This window comes from Anomaloglossus baeobatrachus, chromosome 7 (assembly GCF_048569485.1).
Source record: "Anomaloglossus baeobatrachus isolate aAnoBae1 chromosome 7, aAnoBae1.hap1, whole genome shotgun sequence".
Lineage (NCBI taxonomy): Eukaryota > Metazoa > Chordata > Amphibia > Anura > Aromobatidae > Anomaloglossus > Anomaloglossus baeobatrachus.
Window position 1 is genome coordinate 282,376,052 of NC_134359.1, and position 19,116 is coordinate 282,395,167.

Here is a 19,116-nt window from a genome sequence, read left to right on the forward strand (position 1 = left end):
GCCTGCGTGTCCGTGCTGGAGGCCCGCCGGCTGCCTGCGTGTCCGTGCTGGAGGCCCGCCGGCTGCCTGCGTGTCCGTGCTGGAGGCCCGCCGGCTGCCTGCGTGTCCGTGCTGGAGGCCCGCCGGCTGCCTGCGTGTCCGTGCTGGAGGCCCGCCGGCTGCCTGCGTGTCCGTGCTGGAGGCCCGCCGGCTGCCTGCGTGTCCGTGCTGGAGGCCCGCCGGCTGCCTGCGTGTCCGTGCTGGAGGCCCGCCGGCTGCCTGCGTGTTTGTGCTGAATGGGTGTGGATGGGGAGTGGATATGGGCGTGACTGTGAAATGGGTGTGGTTAGGGGGCGTGGCTTAAAAATTTGCCGCGGCGCGCTACGCGCGCCGCAAACTTTGTCCCTCTTTTCCTTCTTTAAAAGTTGGGAGGTATGTACATGTAATAGCAGAAACTGCTGTGTGAATACTGACATGAATTTAGTGATTTTTTTTAGGTTCTTGCACCCAGTTCAGACTTAGAATGGTGTTCCAAATGTTATTCCTTATTCGAGAAGATGAAATAAAACGAATCACCGCGTGTACCGAGAACAAAGAACGGAAACTCTCAGCCATAAAGCGGGAATTTCAAATTTAACGCTCAGCCAATCAGCAGTCAGTAAGGCTCTGGCTCCGCCCATAAACGCTGTGTTAACCTGTTACTGCCCGCGATGTTCCCAGTTTTCTAGTACCCCCATATAGTACTGTTCTCTCCATACCCTCCTAAATCTCAAAATGGTTGTGTATACTGACATTCCAACTATATAACACTATATACCGCGTCATTGTGCTGTATATACCCAGTCTCTCCAGTATCAGGCTCTGCTGTAGACAATGTGGTGGCTCTTAGAAGAGCCTTTGTGGTGTGGAGGATGGGAGCAGCGGTGGTGATCACTTGGCGCTGGTGTACTTGGTGACGGCCTTGGTGCCCTCGGACACGGCGTGCTTGGCCAGCTCTCCCGGCAGCAGCAGGCGCACGGCGGTCTGGATCTCCCGGGAGGTGATGGTGTGGCGCTTGTTGTAATGAGCCAGGCGGGAGGCTTCCCCTGAGATGCGCTCGAAGATGTCACCCACGAAGCAGTTCATGATGCCCATGGCCTTGGAGGAGATGCCGGTGTCGGGGTGCACCTGCTTCAGCACCTTGTACACGTAGATGGCATAGCTCTCCTTCCGGCTCTTCCTCCGCTTCTTGCCGTCCTTCTTCTGAGTCTTGGTCACGGCTTTCTTGGAGCCCTTCTTGGCGGCTGGGGCGGACTTGGCGGGATCAGGCATGATGAGCACAGACAGAACTTGTCACAAGAGAAGAGAATAATGATCCTGCTCCTCCCAGAGCGGCCGTATTTATAGACCGGCCATGCAAATGAGCACTGATCCACATCGCTGTTCCATTGGGGGAAAAAGGCATGTGACTTGTGGAAACATCATGATCAACGCCCCTGCAGCTCATTGGAGGATCCACAAGTCTCATTTCCATGGCTGACTTCAGATTCAGTCAATGACAGGAGAGGAGGGCGGAGCAGCCGCTTATAAAACACTCCGGAGCCGCACACGCGTCACATTACAGTTCTTTATCTGCTGATCTTTGAAACCGCAGCGATGTCTGGACGCGGCAAACAAGGAGGGAAGGCCCGCGCTAAGGCCAAGACCCGCTCATCCCGGGCAGGACTGCAGTTCCCGGTCGGTCGTGTGCACAGGCTTCTCCGCAAGGGCAATTACGCCGAGAGAGTGGGCGCCGGCGCTCCGGTCTACCTGGCCGCTGTGCTCGAGTATCTGACCGCTGAGATCCTGGAATTGGCCGGCAATGCTGCCCGGGACAACAAGAAGACCCGCATCATCCCCCGGCACCTGCAGCTGGCCGTGCGCAATGACGAGGAGCTGAACAGGCTGCTGGGTGGGGTGACCATTGCCCAGGGAGGCGTCCTGCCCAACATCCAGGCCGTGCTGCTGCCCAAGAAGACCGAGAGCGGCAAGAAGGGAAAGTGACGCCGCTGATCCGCATCATCCACAACACAAAGGCTCTTCTAAGAGCCACCACATCCTCCTCATCAGAGCTGGTGCCGCTGATATCAGCCGATGTCTGAACTTATCGGATTGTCTGATAGAACAGGAGCACCAGGCGGTGTATAGATATATGTACTTCCCGCACTCCTGTGCTGCGTTTCCTACAGAGCAGATATTCAGGGCGTGAAATGAATGGGCTGATCTGCTCCAGAGCTGACATGTGGCGATGGAGCAGCGGTTGCTTTTCAGTTGGCACAATTCTATAGTGTATACAGCAGCGCTCAGTATATACAGGGGAGGGAGGGTCTTGTGCTGAGGACAGAAATGTATTGTCTTTGCCGTGAAGTGGAGACGCCGGGTTTTCATATAACTTAGTGCGGCTACCTAGAAGCAATCTTACAGAAGTCACAAACTTCCCCGCTAAATAGGGTCACAGTCATGCGCAGCCGGAACTATGGATACAGGTAGATCTGCCCGATCACCTCGTATGGTTCTAGCAGGATGTGGGCGCTGCAGGGGTTTGGGGGGTACAATAATACCCGTTCTCCTCAGTCGCCATATGTCAGGGCAACGGGTACTATTGTAGAGCGGGATCGGCCGATACTTGGCCAGTAATGAGTTAAATACGGGAAGGAGACACTTGTACTGGACTATACACCCCGGACTTATCTGTATTATCAGACACATGACAGATCAGTGACAGTTACAGCATTCCCCGGAGATCGGCAGTCCGCTCACCCCACAGCAGCAGGACAAACTGTAAAGAAGGCAGGAGCACGTGTCACAGAAAAGGGACAGAAGAAACCATCACCACTGAGCGGGAATTTCAAATTCGTTGTAGCTCCGCCTATATACACGTCATGTCATTAAGAGCGCTCATCCGTGTGTTAACCCTTTGGTGTCACCGTGACCGTATTCATCTTCGTTTACAGTTACTTTTCAGTCTCCGCTGCTGTGACCCTCCTGCCGTTATTGTGAACATCCCCCCAATCGCTGCTCTCCGTCCATCTGATTATAGCCTGCGCCTCTGCATATAGGGGAGATTATATTGTGAGGGTTCAGGTCTGGGGCAGCTCTACAATACTCCGGATACAGCGCAGTCCTGTCCTCCAGACCTGCTGCCCCCGCACACGGTGATCGCGCTGGATGGAGGATAAGCCGCCATTATTATTCTGAAGGGTTATCATTAATCTTCGGTGGACGCCATCGATCCGAGATTAAAGTGCCCAAGACGCGGTGATTACACGGAGTCTATAAACCCGGTACAGTTCGTCCATCTATCCAGCTGCCTCATACAGCGTTATTTCCGGTGAATATTCGCTGCACCCGATCACCCACACGGGTCTGATCCTAAAAATATCATTAAGCGGCATTAACACATTCATCTCACAGCAGAACTTAGCTTCTTACTCTGTAGTGACCGCAGCACAGCAGGATATGGACTGTGCTCAGATATCGCCATGTTCGGCTATACCACCCCCATCATGTACCCCGGTGTTATATGATCAGCCACATGATAGATCAGTGAGAGCGAACAGCATTCACCAGGGCACAGGAGATCCGCCCTCCGCTCACCCCACAGCAGCAGGACATTGTAGCCTTTCAGGTAGATGTGGGTGGCTCTGAAAAGAGCCTTTGTGTTGTGAGAACAGAATAGAGCAGAATTAACCTCCGAAGCCGTAGAGAGTGCGGCCCTGGCGCTTCAGCGCGTACACCACGTCCATGGCGGTGACGGTCTTCCTCTTGGCGTGCTCGGTGTAGGTGACGGCGTCACGGATCACATTCTCCAGAAAAACTTTCAGGACTCCGCGAGTCTCTTCGTAGATGAGGCCGGAGATGCGCTTGACGCCTCCTCTGCGGGCGAGACGGCGGATGGCGGGCTTGGTGATGCCCTGGATGTTATCACGGAGCACCTTCCTGTGCCGCTTGGCCCCTCCTTTCCCGAGACCTTTTCCTCCTTTACCACGACCAGACATTTTCAGAGAAGTGAGAACAGAACAAGTGATGAACGGCCGCCGACTCCTCCTTTATGTAGAGGATGGTCGGACCAGAAGGAGAACTGAGGAGATGACGCGTGTCCTGGGCGTGTTTTATAGACTGAGAACTCCGCCCTTTCCTCTGCTGATTAGCTGAATACGGAACTGTTAGGGAGTTTGAATTTACCGCCCTTTCTGCTTCTTCTGCAGTTCTTTTGACTCTAATATAACTTCTTCCCCATGAGAATTATCCCAAATACAGTCCATAGATAAAATCCACCGAACACTAATGTGTTATGTAAGCAGCTTTCCAGATCTCCGTCATTATCTCCCCAGTCGCTTATTCCTGCAGTCTATGTACAGATCAGTTCCACAGCTACAAGCAGGAGGTCCGTGCTATAACATGATCTTATATTTTCCCAGAGAAGCGGCCTCACACTCAGGCGCCAATGTCCGGTGTGTGGAGAGATATAAACGGCTTCATCTATCACCAGCCAGAGTATGAAGATTGCTGAGTAGTAGTGCAGAGCAGGCACTGGATGATGGGAGCAGTAGTTAGGCAGCAGTCACACGGCCGTATAACTGGGGCGGGGATCGCACATAATGCTCCGACTGGCGGAGGCTCTTCCTGACCGGAGCGTGAGAGGTCCATAGCAATAGAAGCTTAGAAAAAACTAAATCCTTCAGATATTATCCAAGTAAATACTAGTAAAAAGATCGAGTAAATAGAGAGACCTCAGGGAGACCTGTTTGGTTACCCATGGGGTGATTGCAAAACCACTAATAAAAAAATGAAAAGAAAAACCGGAGAAACAAGTGGGGTATCCTGCAAAACTATGACATTGATTTGGGTACAAAAACCATATCAGATACAAATATTGAATATAATAAAGAGGAAAAGATGACAGATGCAATAGACTTCTGGCAGGAAAAAAAAACACTACAGACCTGTGTAATTACATATGGGTAAGTACCACCCTGCTGCCAAAGTCATAACAATTGTAGTCACAACCATGTAGTCATTCCATTAAATAATTATTATTTATATATAAAATTATACTATGTAGGAGGAATAAAAAAAAAATGAAAAAAAAACCCCTAGGGATTACATACCAAAAAACAAGAGTTTAAATCAATGCAGGGATAAAGTGCAAGGGTCTGGATATTAACAAAACCCCTACAAACTTAAACAATTAGTACTGCCCTCCTTAAAGAAAAAAAAATGTACTCACAAACATACAGTCATTTCATCAAATATTAAGTACTGACAGGTGCTGCAATGCTGGAAGATTTTTAAAAAAGAAACAAAAAAAAACCCAAAAAAACAGGGATTACATACCAAAACAGAATAGAATGTAAATCAATGCAGGGATAAAGTGCAAGAGTGTGGAGTCCCCTCAGGAGAGGTAACAGCAGTTTGCGTGTCACAGAGCAGGCTTCATCAGACCAGAAATGAGGGGAGTCTATTCTATTCAACCTATCATGTTTAGGTATTTAATCCCTGTTTTTTTGCAATAATATTCCTCCTGCTTTGCTGCACTCAATATGTCAATCAATACTTAGTATTTGATGAAATGGCTGCACGTTTGGGACTGCAATTATGACTTTTTTTTTTGAAGGGTAGTACTTACCTATATACCATTCATGCAATTAAGCAGGTGTGTGGCAGTTTTGTTGCTAGATCCAAAACCTTGCACTGCTGGCACTTTATCCCTGCATTGATTTAAACTATTATGGTTAGGTATGTAATCCGTTTTTTTTGCAAAAAAAAAAATCCTCCTGCATTGTAGTACATAATATAACAATGTTTATTGTTGCATGGAATGACTTTATGGTTGTGTGACTACAATTGTTATGACACTTTGTAGAACAAAAGGACTAAGAGGAAAATAACAGGCAGATGTGAAGGATCAGCTCTTCAAAGTGAACTTTGTGGTGATAAGACTGATATTGAGGTGATCAGGACAGATCCAAGCTGTAGTCCGCTATGTACCTGCGCACACGGGCGGTCACTTACAGTAAATTTCACCCATTAATGTAAGATTGTATCACTCACTGCCCGCACGTGTCTGATCCCAGGGATATGGACTAAGATCAATCCGATTATTTCCCGCATTGACTTCCAGCTCCGCAGTAATCGCAGTAATGGAGGATGGATGTAGATACCGACATTGCCATATAAACCGTCTGGTGCAGACACTAGTACGGAACATAATGGCGGATATAAGCGGCACCAGCTCTGATGAGGAGGATGTGGTGGCTCTGAGAAGAGCCTTTGTGTTGTACTCGGGGTGCAGGACAGATCTAAGCCCTCTCCCCACGGATGCGGCGGGCCAGCTGGATGTCTTTGGGCATGATGGTGACCCTCTTAGCGTGGATGGCGCACAGATTTGTGTCCTCAAACAGCCCCACCAGATAAGCCTCGCTGGCCTCCTGCAGGGCCATGACGGCCGAGCTCTGGAAGCGGAGATCGGTCTTGAAGTCCTGGGCGATTTCTCTTACCAGGCGCTGGAAGGGAAGCTTACGGATCAGCAGCTCCGTGGACTTCTGGTACCGGCGGATCTCACGGAGAGCGACTGTGCCTGGCCGGTAGCGGTGAGGCTTCTTCACTCCGCCGGTGGCCGGAGCGCTCTTCCTGGCGGCCTTAGTGGCCAGCTGCTTGCGGGGAGCTTTCCCTCCGGTGGATTTACGGGCGGTCTGCTTAGTTCTGGCCATAGCTCAGTATAGAGGAGAACAGATGTGATGAGGAGCAGCGCAGAGAGCAGGAGATTTATACTCTGCTGCTCGTTTTCCCGCTTCATGCAGAGCACCCCCATTGGATATTTTATAAAATATCACGAGCTGCCAATAGGGTGTGATGTCCGCGACCAATCATTGCTCACAGGAGGCGGAGCCTGAGGGCCAGTAATCCCGCCCTACAGATGCGGGTGGGGTCTCCGCAGCTCCCCCTTGTGGGTAGTGTCTGTATCAGAGCAGCGGGTGTTACAGGAGCCGACGATGTGCCTATATTTGTATATTCCCGCAGAGCTGTACAGCGCCGCTCCCCCTCCTCATCCTAACGCGGGTTTCTATGTTCCCGGCTCCAAAATCTGATGATAGTGATGCGGGTACATGTGACTTGTAGGCATTAATCTGCGCTCACAAGGGAGCAGCGACAGAAGAGCTCATTACACGCGCATCACTCCCGCTGCTGTGACCTGCAGGACGCGGCCGGGGTGTGATCAGCTGCACACGTGATATGGCGGGAATACAGCGCCAGAGCCGGGGAAATAACCCTCATTATAGTGACACCAGTGTGCGGGATCCTGTAGATGGCGACACTGTGCGGAAGAATGAAAATACAATGTCCGCTCCTGATCACAGCTCTGCCGGGACAAGGTGTTGGCTCTGAAAAGAGCCTTTGTGAGGAAGTATCAGGGCGGCTGCAGCTTATTTCTTAGCCGCGGGCTTCTTGGCTTTCGCCGCTTTCTTAGCCGGACTCTTGGCAGCTTTGGGTTTTGCCGCCTTCTTAGCCGGGCTCTTTGTCACCTTCTTGGGCTTCGGAGCGGCCTTCTTCTTGGAGCTCTTTGCCGCCTTCTTGGCAGCTGCGGGCTTCTTGGCCTTTTTCGGGCTCTTCTTGGCCGCGGTCGGGGCCTTCTTGGGCTTCTTAGGAGATTTGGCCGCTTTCTTGGCTGCAGCGGGTTTCTTGGCCGCAGCTGCTGGCTTCTTCTTGGCCACCTTGTCCTTGGTCTCCTGCTTCTTGTTCAGCTTGAAGGATCCGGAGGCGCCGCTGCCCTTCACCTGGAGCAGGACGCCTTTGGTGACCAGACTCTTGACGCCCAGCTTCACCCGGCTGTTGTTCTTCTCTACATCGTAGCCTCGGGCAGTCAGGACCTTCTTCACGGCGGCCAGAGAGACCCCACTGCGCTCCTTAGAGGCGGACACGGCATTGACAATCAGCTCGGAGACGCTGGGACCGGAGGATTTCTTGCTTTTCTTGGCGGCCCCGGATTTCTTCGGCTGCTTCTTAGATTTGGCGGCCGGTTCGGCGGCAGGAGGAGCGGCGGCTGGTGCGGTCTCTGCCATCGTGTGATGCGGAAATAAAACACAAAAAAATCTCCTGTGAGGAAACCACTGAGGCCGGAGCTGGAGGCGTCTGTTCTATATACAGTCTTACTGCGCACTGATTGGCTGCTGAGCTGCACCGTCCTGACCTTCTATTGGCTGACATTGAGCACAGGCCCCGCCTTCTCCCGACCGTACCAGGGTGAAGCTCCGCTCTCCCCTTGTGCTTCCCTGCCCGGGATAAAAGCCCTTTATCGGCTACAGCCGGACGGGTGAGCGCGCTTTCTCCAGCACTTCCCATCCTCCAACATCTCCACTGAGCGTTTGTAGCCGTCACTAACAGAGAAGCCGGGAAACAGCGGAGAGAAGGTCCCGGGATCATCGCCGCCGTCCTCCCGATCTGCTCATCACTAAGGTGTCCGAGGAAATAAAACTGCTGCGGGAGCTCGTCCTCCTATTCCGGGTCCTTGTTACCACCACGGGGATCTTCACTACAATTTATATCGTACAGACTGCAGATTATACTATGTGCGACCGACCTGGAGCTGCTGAGAGCGCAGAAGGGTAACACAGGCGATGGCCCCCGCTGCCTGCACCTCCCTGAGCTGGAATATAAATCTACCCCGTGTGTGCAGCGTATTGGGGTAACCAGGTCTCCACATTAGTAGATCATGCCCATAGGGGGATGAGTGCAATCTCCTGCAGAATATTATGTCTTATCCTCTGTGAAGCTTTTATCTCTGAGGCCTGTACTGGTGGGAAGAGCTGTGATGAGGCGATGACTTCACAATGAGACTCACTCCATCATCTAAAAGCAGAAAAATCCATGTGTAATCACGGAAATATTAATTCACTCATCTGAAACAAACTGCTGTGGAAATGGTGAAATACTGAGGAAGAAGCGAATATGCAAAATCCACACACAGCACAGCTGTATATACTGCACAATCAGCAGCCTTATGTGTCCATAATAATAATAGAGCAGTGTATAGAGCATATACAGCAGTGTGTGCATGATATAGAGCAGTGTGTGCATGATATACAGCAGTGTGTGCATGATATACAGCAGTGTGTGCATGATATACGCCAGTGTGTGCATGATATACAGCATTCTGCGCAGTGTGTTCAGGCTACACGGTAATGTATACACTATATACAGCAGTGCATACATGACATACAGCAGTGTGTACAGTACTGTATACACAGCAGTGTGTTGAAGATATTCAGCAGTATACAATATATACAGCAGTGTGTACAGTATATATAGCAGTGTGAAACGAGGGCTTCTCAATGCGACTCACTCCCCCATCTAAAACAGGAAAAGCCCTGTGTGATCACTGAAATATTAATTCACCCATCTGACACCAACTATTGTGCAAAAGGTAAAATACGGAGGAAGAAGCGCAGACCAAAAATGCAGAATTAGCACAGATCACAGCTGTATACAATGCACAGACTGCACAACTAGCACAGCACACATCAACAGTCTTATTTGTGTCTATAATAATAAAGCAGTGTGCACATGATATGCAGCAGTTTACAGTGTGTACAGAATAGGCAGCAGTAATTCCAGTATATACAGCATTGTATACAGTACAATTTCCTCTTATGCTTACTTTTTGCAGACTTGCAGAGAAGAGCACACGGAACATCTTCCTGATGCATCTGTGAACTTTAACATTTCTCCAAAAAGTGCTCCAAACGGTGGAAGACTGTCTGCTAAAGAGCAGGGAAGGTTTGAAGACATGGAGAAATTTGACAAGGTTCATTATAAAGGAGAAATCTAAGCTTACATGACATCAAAAAGAAAGAAAAAAAAGAAGTTTAAGGACCCAAATTAATTAAAGAGACCACCCTCTGCTTTCTTTTTGTTTTGTTCCAACTTCCGTCCTGAAGTGAAAGGAGAGCGGCCAGGTCTGACCATTAGGAACATTGCAAAGAAAGTAGGAGAGATGTGGAATAACATTCCATCAGATGACAAGGTGCCTTAGAAGAAAGCATCCAAAGTGAAGGAGAAGTTCAAGAAGAAAATCAAGGAAAGAATGCCATAAAACAAGCATTACCATGTATAACTGTAATATAACAATCTGTATTAGAACACATGACACAAGTTAAAAACAATTAAAAAAAACATCCAAATGGTGCCTAGGTATCCATTAGCAATAGATAAATAGATTGAAAAGATTATATATATATATATAGATCATACTTCAGCAGACCTTCCAATAATGCCTGCTAACAGGTAATATGTGTTTGATTTGATCCAAGCCAACAAAAGATCTAGATAAGAAGTGCGGGGAAATGTCTATTGTAAATGGGAGTGAACAAAACACCCCATGAATAAATCACGGATAACGGACAAAGACGCTAATTAGCAAAAAAAACCAATATGGATATCTGTAGGTGCTATTGACCCCTATGAACGGAGATAAATAATGACGGCAATGTACATGAAAAACTGCTCAAGTGAGCGATAAGCAGTTGCAAGGTAAAAATGCATGTAATACAGACCATCTATAGGCGAGAAGCAAGATGGAGATAAGACAAGTCCACGGAGAACAAAACACTCGGTCAGAAACCATTAGAAGCACATATGGGCAAAATGCGCTATATAATACCACATTTGCTATTAGCAGGCACTATTGCATGGTCTGTTGGAGTATAATCTGTACAATTTTGTGGCTGGCTATATCTATATATACACACACTTTTATTCTATTTATCTGTTGATAAGGGACACCAAGCATCATTTGGATTTTTTTTTTTTACTCATTTGTTGTGTTCTACACTTTATACAGATTGTTATTTTACAGTTATGCATGGTGATCCTTGTTGTATGGCATTCTTTCCTTGCTTTTCTTTCTGAATTAGTCTTTCCGCCATAAGAGAGCCCATATTATGGGGTAGTGCCCTTCCTCTCTTTACATTAGAAGTTCAAGAAGGATAGAGCAAAACTAGGCTCGTGCTGAACCCCAGAAAAGCAAAAGAGCTTTCCTAAAGGCTAAAACCAAAGAAAATCTATGAGTATGTAGTTTTGTTTCTAAAACTGTATTTATTTCCGTTTTATTTAAATTCAGTGTATACAGCAGTGTGTATGATATATACAGTCGTCTGCACAGCGGGCGCAGCCTGTGACATCTGGGAGTGTCATAGGCTGCGCCCGCTGCATCTCATTGGTGTCTTCACTAAACAAGAGGCTTTAGATCCATCCAATGGTGAGAAGGGAGGGCGGGGCAGCACCCGATAAAAGCGAATGAGGAACCAGAACTGACATCACACAAGAATTGTGTTTACTTTGAGCTGTTGGAGAGAAGATCAGAGCGATGTCTGGACGCGGCAAACAAGGAGGGAAGGCCCGCGCTAAGGCCAAGACCCGCTCATCCCGGGCAGGGCTGCAGTTCCCGGTCGGTCGTGTGCACAGGCTTCTCCGCAAGGGCAATTACGCCGAGAGAGTGGGCGCCGGCGCTCCGGTCTACCTGGCCGCTGTGCTCGAGTATCTGACCGCTGAGATCCTGGAATTGGCCGGCAATGCTGCCCGGGACAACAAGAAGACCCGCATCATCCCCCGGCACCTGCAGCTGGCCGTGCGCAATGATGAGGAGCTGAACAGGCTGCTGGGTGGGGTGACCATTGCCCAGGGAGGCGTCCTGCCCAACATCCAGGCCGTGCTGCTGCCCAAGAAGACCGAGAGCGGCAAGAAGAGCAAGTGAGCGCCGCTGACCCCGCATCCTCCACAACACAAAGGCTCTTCTAAGAGCCACCACATCCTCCTCATCAGAGCTGGTTCCGCTGATATCGGCCGATGTCTGAACTTACCGGATTGTCTGATAGAACAGGAGCACCAGGCGGTGTATAGATATATGTACTTCCCGCACTCCTGTGCTGCGTTTCCTACAGAGCAGATATTCAGGGCGTGAAATGAATGGGCTGATCTGCTCCAGAGCTGACATCATGTGGTGATGGAGCAGCGGTTGCTTTTCAGTTGGCACAATTCTATAGTGTATACAGCAGCGCTCAGTATATACAGGGGAGGGAGGGTCTTGTGCTGAGGACAGAGATTTATTGTCTTTGCCGTGGAGTGGAGACGCCGGGTTTTCATATAACTTAGTGCGGCTACCTAGAAGCAATCTTACAGAAGTCGCAAACTTCCCCGCTAAATAGGGTCACAGTCATGAGCAGCCGGAACTATGGATACAGGTAGATCTGCCCGATCACCTCGTATGTTCTAGCAGGATGTGGGGGGTACAATAATACCCGTTCTTCTCACAGTCGCCATATGTCAGGGGAACGGGTACTGTTGTGGAGCGGGATCGGCCGATACTTGGCCAGTAATGAGTTAAATACGGGAAGGAGACACGTACTGGATTATACACCCCGGACTTATCTGTATTATCAGACACATGACAGATCAGTGACAGTTACAGCATTCCCCGGAGATCGGCAGTCCGCTCACCCCACAGCAGCAGGACAAACTGTAAAGAAGGCAGGAGCACGTGTCACAGAAAAGGGACAGAAGAAACCGTCACCACTGAGCGGGAATTTCAAATTCGTTGTATCTCCGCCTATAGATGTGAAGCCCCACGGGTGTTGTGTCGGTGTCGGTGCGTTACCTTCAGGGACTCCACGTTGCTGGATCTCCGTCACTGGTAGGAAATCTTCTGTTTTTGATCGTGACGCCACTCTCAGTATTGCGGCCAGTAGGGACCGCCACTGCAGGTTGAGGGTCGCCTGGGGCTGATGGTGTGTGCAGTTAGATGTAGTAGCCTCCTGAGAGTGAGGCAAGCCCCAGGGCCCTGTGTAGGTTTGTAGTACCACAAGTCGCAGAATGACCACACAGGCAGGATGTCTTTCAGGGTTTTTACTCACATTAGATGGCAGGGTGAGTAGCCCGGGCGTAGCTGAGATGAACCAGATGGGAACCAGGTGTCCTTCAGGCTGACTTTATGAGGGTGACTACTGACTCGCCTTCCTTAGCCCTTGGTGGTTTGGGGTGACCCCGACTTTGAGTCCCTATGGGGGTCACCCAGGGAAGATGCTCCAAGCCTCTCTCCCCTTCTTGTGTGCCGTGTGCTTGTTCCCCGGACCAGGCCACTCCAGCCTCTTGCCTCCTATGACCTATGGGCCCTCACTGCGGTTACGTGGCTGCGGCTTTTGTAGTGTTGTGGTGTGGGCTGTAAGAGCCCCACACCGGCAGGTTTAGCAGGGAAAGGTGAATCTATCCTCGCTTCGGGATCTGCCGCCCGGTTGGGCCTGGTGCTCTCTAGAAGTCTCCTTACTTCCCACTCCGTGCACTCTCTAGCTGAAGCTGGCTTTCAGGCAGCACTCCTAGTTGACCGTTCTCCCCCGTCTGTAGCCACTGCGCGGGCGCTGTTAGACAGCAGCAGCCCCACAGGTCTGCTCCTCACTGAGCCCTCTGGAGTTCTGCTCTAACCGACTCACTGGTGGGTTTTTCCATCTCTGCTCTTTCTGCTGACATCTCCTCAGTCCGAGCTCCAAGCTCTAACTAACTCCTCCTATCTCTCTTTCCTTCCCCACTTGTGTCTGCCTACGCCACCTAGCAACCAGACTCTCTTACCACACCCCTTGAGAGGAGATGGAAGCTCTCACCCCCTCCACTATTCCAGTGAAGGCGTAGGCTCTGCCCCCTCCTGGGTTCCCCAGGGGTCCTCTCTTAGGTACATGTGTGAGGCCTGATCACTATGCGCCTGTGTTCCACACCCCTGTCAGCCTTCTGGACCACCTGTATTGTACTGTCCCCAGCATGGGTGCAGTACTCAGTGGTGCCTGACCAGGTCAGGGGCGCCACATTCCCCCTTAGTTATCACCAGCACGTCCTCGGGCTGCAAGACAACATTTTAAAATGCATAAAACATTAAAACATGTAAAACATTTTTAAAAGCACCAGGTATCAGACATCACCACCCTCCACCCACAAGTCCGTTAACCCACCCAAAACCCTCTCACGTTGGCCGCAACTTCAGCCACTTCTGGCAGGATGTATAGGCGGCTTTCATGGGCTGGTGGTTTCAGGGTATACCTGGCCTGGTGGATCCGCGCCGTCAGCCTCTTCTGGCAGGATGCAGAGGCGGCCTCCACAGTTGGTGCTGACCAGGTACCCTCTTTGTGGTGGTGAGCCAAGGCCCCATAAACAGGCGTGCTCTCTGGTCGCAGGTGAGCCAAGGCCCTTTTCTACGGACGGGCCCCCCTGGTTGCAGACGAGCCAAGCCCCTAAACAGGCTGGCCCTGGTGGTGGTGCCACTGGTGTAACTATTTACACTGCGAGAGTTTGTGGCTATAGCAAGTTCATAGCCTTAAGTTTGTTTCTCACAATAGTTTTTGTGGGCGCATTTCTTAAACGTTGCAAAACAAAACTTTTCAAAACTGATCAAAACAGTAACTTCTCTTCTTACTTTCCTTTACTTTACTCCTCTTTTTCACTAGGGCGAGGGCACGTTGGGCACTGGCACCTGTGACTTTCCTGCTCTTTGTCTCTTTCTTCATCTGTGGTTGCCTCATCTATAGGTTCTGTGTCTTTCCTTTCTTGGTCTTCGTCTGTTTCCTTTTCTGCATCTGTTTCTGTATCTCTGTCTTGTCTTTCTTGTCTTGGACATGGTGCTACATCGAGCGCATACAATCCCCTTTCACCTTCATGCAGAGTGAACTGTACTGCTTCTCCAATTTTCAAATTTCTGCCGGAATGTCCTCTGGGCAGGTGGGCTTGAACATCTCTCCTGTTAACAAATATGCCCTCTTTTATTCCTTTCACTACAATGAAGCCGTATCCACTTTTCAGGTTGAAGTCCTCTACTATTCCTCTGTAAAGGGGTCCTCTAGCCTGGGCTTTGGACCTTCTTAGGCACCTTTTCTCCTCCAGATCTCTGGCTGTAACCTCTTTCTGTTCTGGGGACTGTGGTGTCGGAGGACGCTTTGATCTGCTGCGCCGTGTCTTGCGGGCTGGGTTCATGCCTGCAGGCTCCCAGGTGAGGTCTTTGGGCTGATCTTCGTCTGCTGACGGTGTCAAGTCTTCCTCCTCCCAGCGGGAATAGGGCAGCATCTCCGGCTCTGGGTAGGGGTCTGCTGCGGCTGGCGTCGGAGTTAGCCCTTCTGCTTCCTGGCCTCCTCTCCCCCTTAGTTCTTCCTGGCACTCCTCTGGTGGCAGGACTGGGGATGGACTTTCTTCTGCTGGCCCGGGCGGGGGACTCTCCGGCGCGGCTGCAGGGGTTGCCTGAATCTCCTCAGGGGTGCATGGGGGGCGCAGGTACAGATCCACCAACCACTGGGGAAACTTGGCCTCCATGTCAGCCCTCATCTGCCAGTATTCTTCCTCCAGCGTGGGCTTCCTATCAGAGACCTCCGTGGATTGGGGAGCGGTATCAGCTCTGGCCTTGCAGGCCGGGGTAAATGGTATGTCTCTTTTATCTTGGCGGGCCGCGCCCTGTATGGCGGCGGCCTGGTCTGTGCGGGCCGGGCAGGGCATCGCTGCGGCGGCCTGGTCTGTGCGGGCCGGGCAGGGCATCGCTGCGGCGGCCTGATCTGTGCGGGCCGGGCAGGGCATCGCTGCGGCGGCCTGATCTGTGTGGGCCGGGCAGGGCATCGCTGCGGCGGCCTGGTCTGTGCGGGCCGGGCAGGGCATCGCTGCGGTGGTCGGAGCTTGGCGGGCCGCACCCGGCGGGGCTGCGGCCTGGTTCAGCATATCACCTGCGGCGCGGACGAGCGTCGCTGCTGCGTTGGAGTCTTGGCGGGCTGGGTTCAGCAGGGTGGCAGCCTGGGTCAGCGTCACACCTGCAGCACGGATGAGCACTGCCGTGGTGGTCGGAGCCCTGCGGGACAGGCGGGGCATCGCTGCAGCGGCCTGGGCTTGGCGGGCTGCTTCTAGCGTGGCTGCGGCCTGGTCCAGCATCGCCGCGCCGGGCGCCTCTTCGGGGACCGCGGGCGTGGCTGCAGGGGTCGGGGCACTCGCGCTGGCCGGGGCATCACTTGACTCACCCACCGGTGGCAGCATCGGGGTCTGCGTCGTCGCCGCTCGGTCTGACATGCGTCGCGCGGCTCCCTCCTCGTAGGTCCGCACCGCCGCAGCCATCCCCAGGAACTCCGCGTACTCTTCTCTGACCTGCTCTATGACCCGGGTCTCCAGTCGATCACAGAACTGGGCCAGCTCCCGATACCACCAGGCAGCGGAGCCCGGTTCTGGATTTCTGCGGTCAGACGCCATTTCTTCTGCGCCCTCTTCTGCACGACTCTCCAGCTGTGGACTCGCCGTTGCCTCTGATAACAAGCTGCGCAGTTTTTGCTCTGCTTCTTTCAGCAGCTCCTCTCCCAGCAACAGGCTTGTGGCTCTCTTTCCTTCCCGCCGTCTCTGGACGCTTCCACTCTCATCGCTGGCAAGCTCAGAACTCTGCAGGGGATCTCTGGGTAGCCACACCTCTTCGTGGGCGGTAACTTCTTCCAGCGCGGGCTGCTGTTGTTTTTCAGCGCGCTTTTCATGGTGGCAATATGGCGGCGCTTCCAATTTTTCAAGCGGACCGCCCAGGCACATGGTCACCTGTCTGAACAGGTCTAGTCCTTATCCTGTTCGTGACGCCAGAAGTTGTGAAGCCCCGCTAGTATGTGTCGGTGCAGTACCTTCAGGGACTCCACGTGGATGGAACAGTCTGGTCACAGGTAGGGAACCTTCTTTTAGGATTGTCGTGACGCCACTCTCAGTATTGCGGCCAGTAGGGACCGCCACTGCAGGTTGAGGGTCGCCTGGGGCTGATGGTGTGTGCAGTTAGATGTAGTAGCCTCCTGAGAGTGAGGCAAGCCCCAGGGCCCTGTGTAGGTTTGTAGTACCACAAGTCGCAGAATGACCACACAGGCAGGATGTCTTTCAGGGTTTTTACTCACATTAGATGGCAGGGTGAGTAGCCCGGGCGTAGCTGAGATGAACCAGATGGGAACCAGGTGTCCTTCAGGCTGACTTTATGAGGGTGACTACTGACTCGCCTTCCTTAGCCCTTGGTGGTTTGGGGTGACCCCGACTTTGAGTCCCTATGGGGGTCACCCAGGGAAGATGCTCCAAGCCTCTCTCCCCTTCTTGTGTGCCGTGTGCTTGTTCCCCGGACCAGGCCACTCCAGCCTCTTGCCTCCTATGACCTATGGGCCCTCACTGCGGTTACGTGGCTGCGGCTTTTGTAGTGTTGTGGTGTGGGCTGTAAGAGCCCCACACCGGCAGGTTTAGCAGGGAAAGGTGAATCTATCCTCGCTTCGGGATCTGCCGCCCGGTTGGGCCTGGTGCTCTCTAGAAGTCTCCTTACTTCCCACTCCGTGCACTCTCTAGCTGAAGCTGGCTTTCAGGCAGCACTCCTAGTTGACCGTTCTCCCCCGTCTGTAGCCACTGCGCGGGCGCTGTTAGACAGCAGCAGCCCCACAGGTCTGCTCCTCACTGAGCCCTCTGGAGTTCTGCTCTAACCGACTCACTGGTGGGTTTTTCCATCTCTGCTCTTTCTGCTGACATCTCCTCAGTCCGAGCTCCAAGCTCTAACTAACTCCTCCTATCTCTCTTTCCTTCCCCACTTGTGTCTGCCTACGCCACCTAGCAACCAGACTCTCTTACCACACCCCTTGAGAGGAGATGGAAGCTCTCACCCCCTCCACTATTCCAGTGAAGGCGTAGGCTCTGCCCCCTCCTGGGTTCCCCAGGGGTCCTCTCTTAGGTACATGTGTGAGGCCTGATCACTATGCGCCTGTGTTCCACACCCCTGTCAGCCTTCTGGACCACCTGTATTGTACTGTCCCCAGCATGGGTGCAGTACTCAGTGGTGCCTGACCAGGTCAGGGGCGCCACATATACACGTCATGTCATTAAGAGCGCTCATCCGTGTGTTAACCCTTTGGTGTCACCGTATTCAGCTTCGGTTACAGTTACTTTTCAGTCTCCGCTGCTGTGACCCTCCTGCTGTTATTGTGAACATCCCCCCAATCGCTGCTCTCCGTCCATCTGATTATAACCTGCGCCTCTGCATATAGGGGGGATTATATTGTGAGGATTCAGGTCTGGGGCAGCTCTACAATACTCCGGATACAGCGCAGTCCTGTCCTCCAGACCTGCTGCCCCCGCACACGGTGATCGCGCTGGATGGAGGATGAGCCATTAATATTCTGAAGGGTTATCATTAATCTTCGGTGGCCGCCATCTATCCGAGACTAAAGTGCCCAAGACGCGGTGATTACACAGTAGTTTATAAACCCGGTACAGTTCGTCCATCTATCCAGCTGCCTCATACAGCGTTATTCCCGGTGAATATTCGCTGCACCCGATCACCCACACGGGTCTGATCCTAAAAATATCATTAAGCGGCATTAACACATTAATCTCACAGCAGAACTTTGCTTCTTACTCTGTAGAGACCGCAGCACATCAGGATATGGACTGTGCTCAGATATCTCCATGTACTCATGCCGATTACAACTCAAAAATATCTCCCGGATCCGTGCTTTTCTTAACCAAGAATCTGCAAAAACATTAGTGCATGCACTCATCATCTCCCACCTCGACTACTGCAACCTCCTGCTCTCTGGCCTCCCTTCCAACACTCTTGCACCCCTCCAATCTATCCTAAACTCTGCAGCCCGCTTAATCCACCTCTCCCATCGCTACTCCCCAGCCTCGCCACTCTGCCAATCCCTTCACTGGCTTCCCATCGCCCAACGACTCCAGTTCAAAACATTAACCATGACATACAAAGCCATGCACAACCTGTCTCCTCCCTACATCTGTGACCTAGTCTCCCAGTACCTACCTGCACGCAACCTTAGATCCTCACAAGATCTTCTCTGCTCCTCTCTTATCTCCTCTTCCCACAATCGTGTACAAGATTTCCCGTGCATCCCCCATACTCTGGAACGCTCTACCCCAGCACATCAGACTCTCTCCTACCGTGGAAAGCTTCAAGAGGAACCTCAAGACCCACCTCTTCCAACAAGCTTACAACCTACAATAGCCCTCAGCCCAGTAGACCACTGCGCAACCAGCTCTGTCCTCACCTATTGTACCATCACCCATTCCCTGTAGACTGTGAGCCCTCGCGGGCAGGGTCCT

The 19,116-nt window shown here is 51.8% G+C and overlaps 3 protein-coding genes across 3 annotated transcripts; all 3 read right to left on the reverse strand.

The window, feature by feature from the left end:
- Positions 1–3,683: 3,683 nt before the first annotated feature.
- Positions 3,684–3,995, reverse strand: LOC142246388 (histone H4). The gene has a single exon (XM_075319436.1). It carries the CDS (start codon positions 3,993–3,995, stop codon positions 3,684–3,686), a length of 312 nt encoding a protein of 103 aa, XP_075175551.1.
- Positions 3,996–6,299: 2,304 nt separating this feature from the next.
- Positions 6,300–6,710, reverse strand: LOC142246734 (histone H3). Its single transcript, XM_075319785.1, has one exon. The coding sequence runs from the start codon at positions 6,708–6,710 to the stop codon at positions 6,300–6,302; it is 411 nt and encodes a 136-aa protein (XP_075175900.1).
- Positions 6,711–7,424: 714 nt separating this feature from the next.
- Positions 7,425–8,086, reverse strand: LOC142246389 (histone H1.3-like). Its single transcript, XM_075319437.1, has one exon. It carries the CDS (start codon positions 8,058–8,060, stop codon positions 7,425–7,427), a length of 636 nt encoding a protein of 211 aa, XP_075175552.1. The 5' UTR covers positions 8,061–8,086.
- Positions 8,087–19,116: the final 11,030 nt, after the last annotated feature.

What these genes read in the sequence shown, in the direction of transcription:
- LOC142246734 (XM_075319785.1), bottom strand. Translation starts at nt 6,710, where the DNA reads ATGGCCAGAACTAAGCAGACCGCCCGTAAATCCACCGGAGGGAAAGCT.
- LOC142246388 (XM_075319436.1), bottom strand. Translation starts at nt 3,995, where the DNA reads ATGTCTGGTCGTGGTAAAGGAGGAAAAGGTCTCGGGAAAGGAGGGGCC.
- LOC142246389 (XM_075319437.1), bottom strand. Translation starts at nt 8,060, where the DNA reads ATGGCAGAGACCGCACCAGCCGCCGCTCCTCCTGCCGCCGAACCGGCC.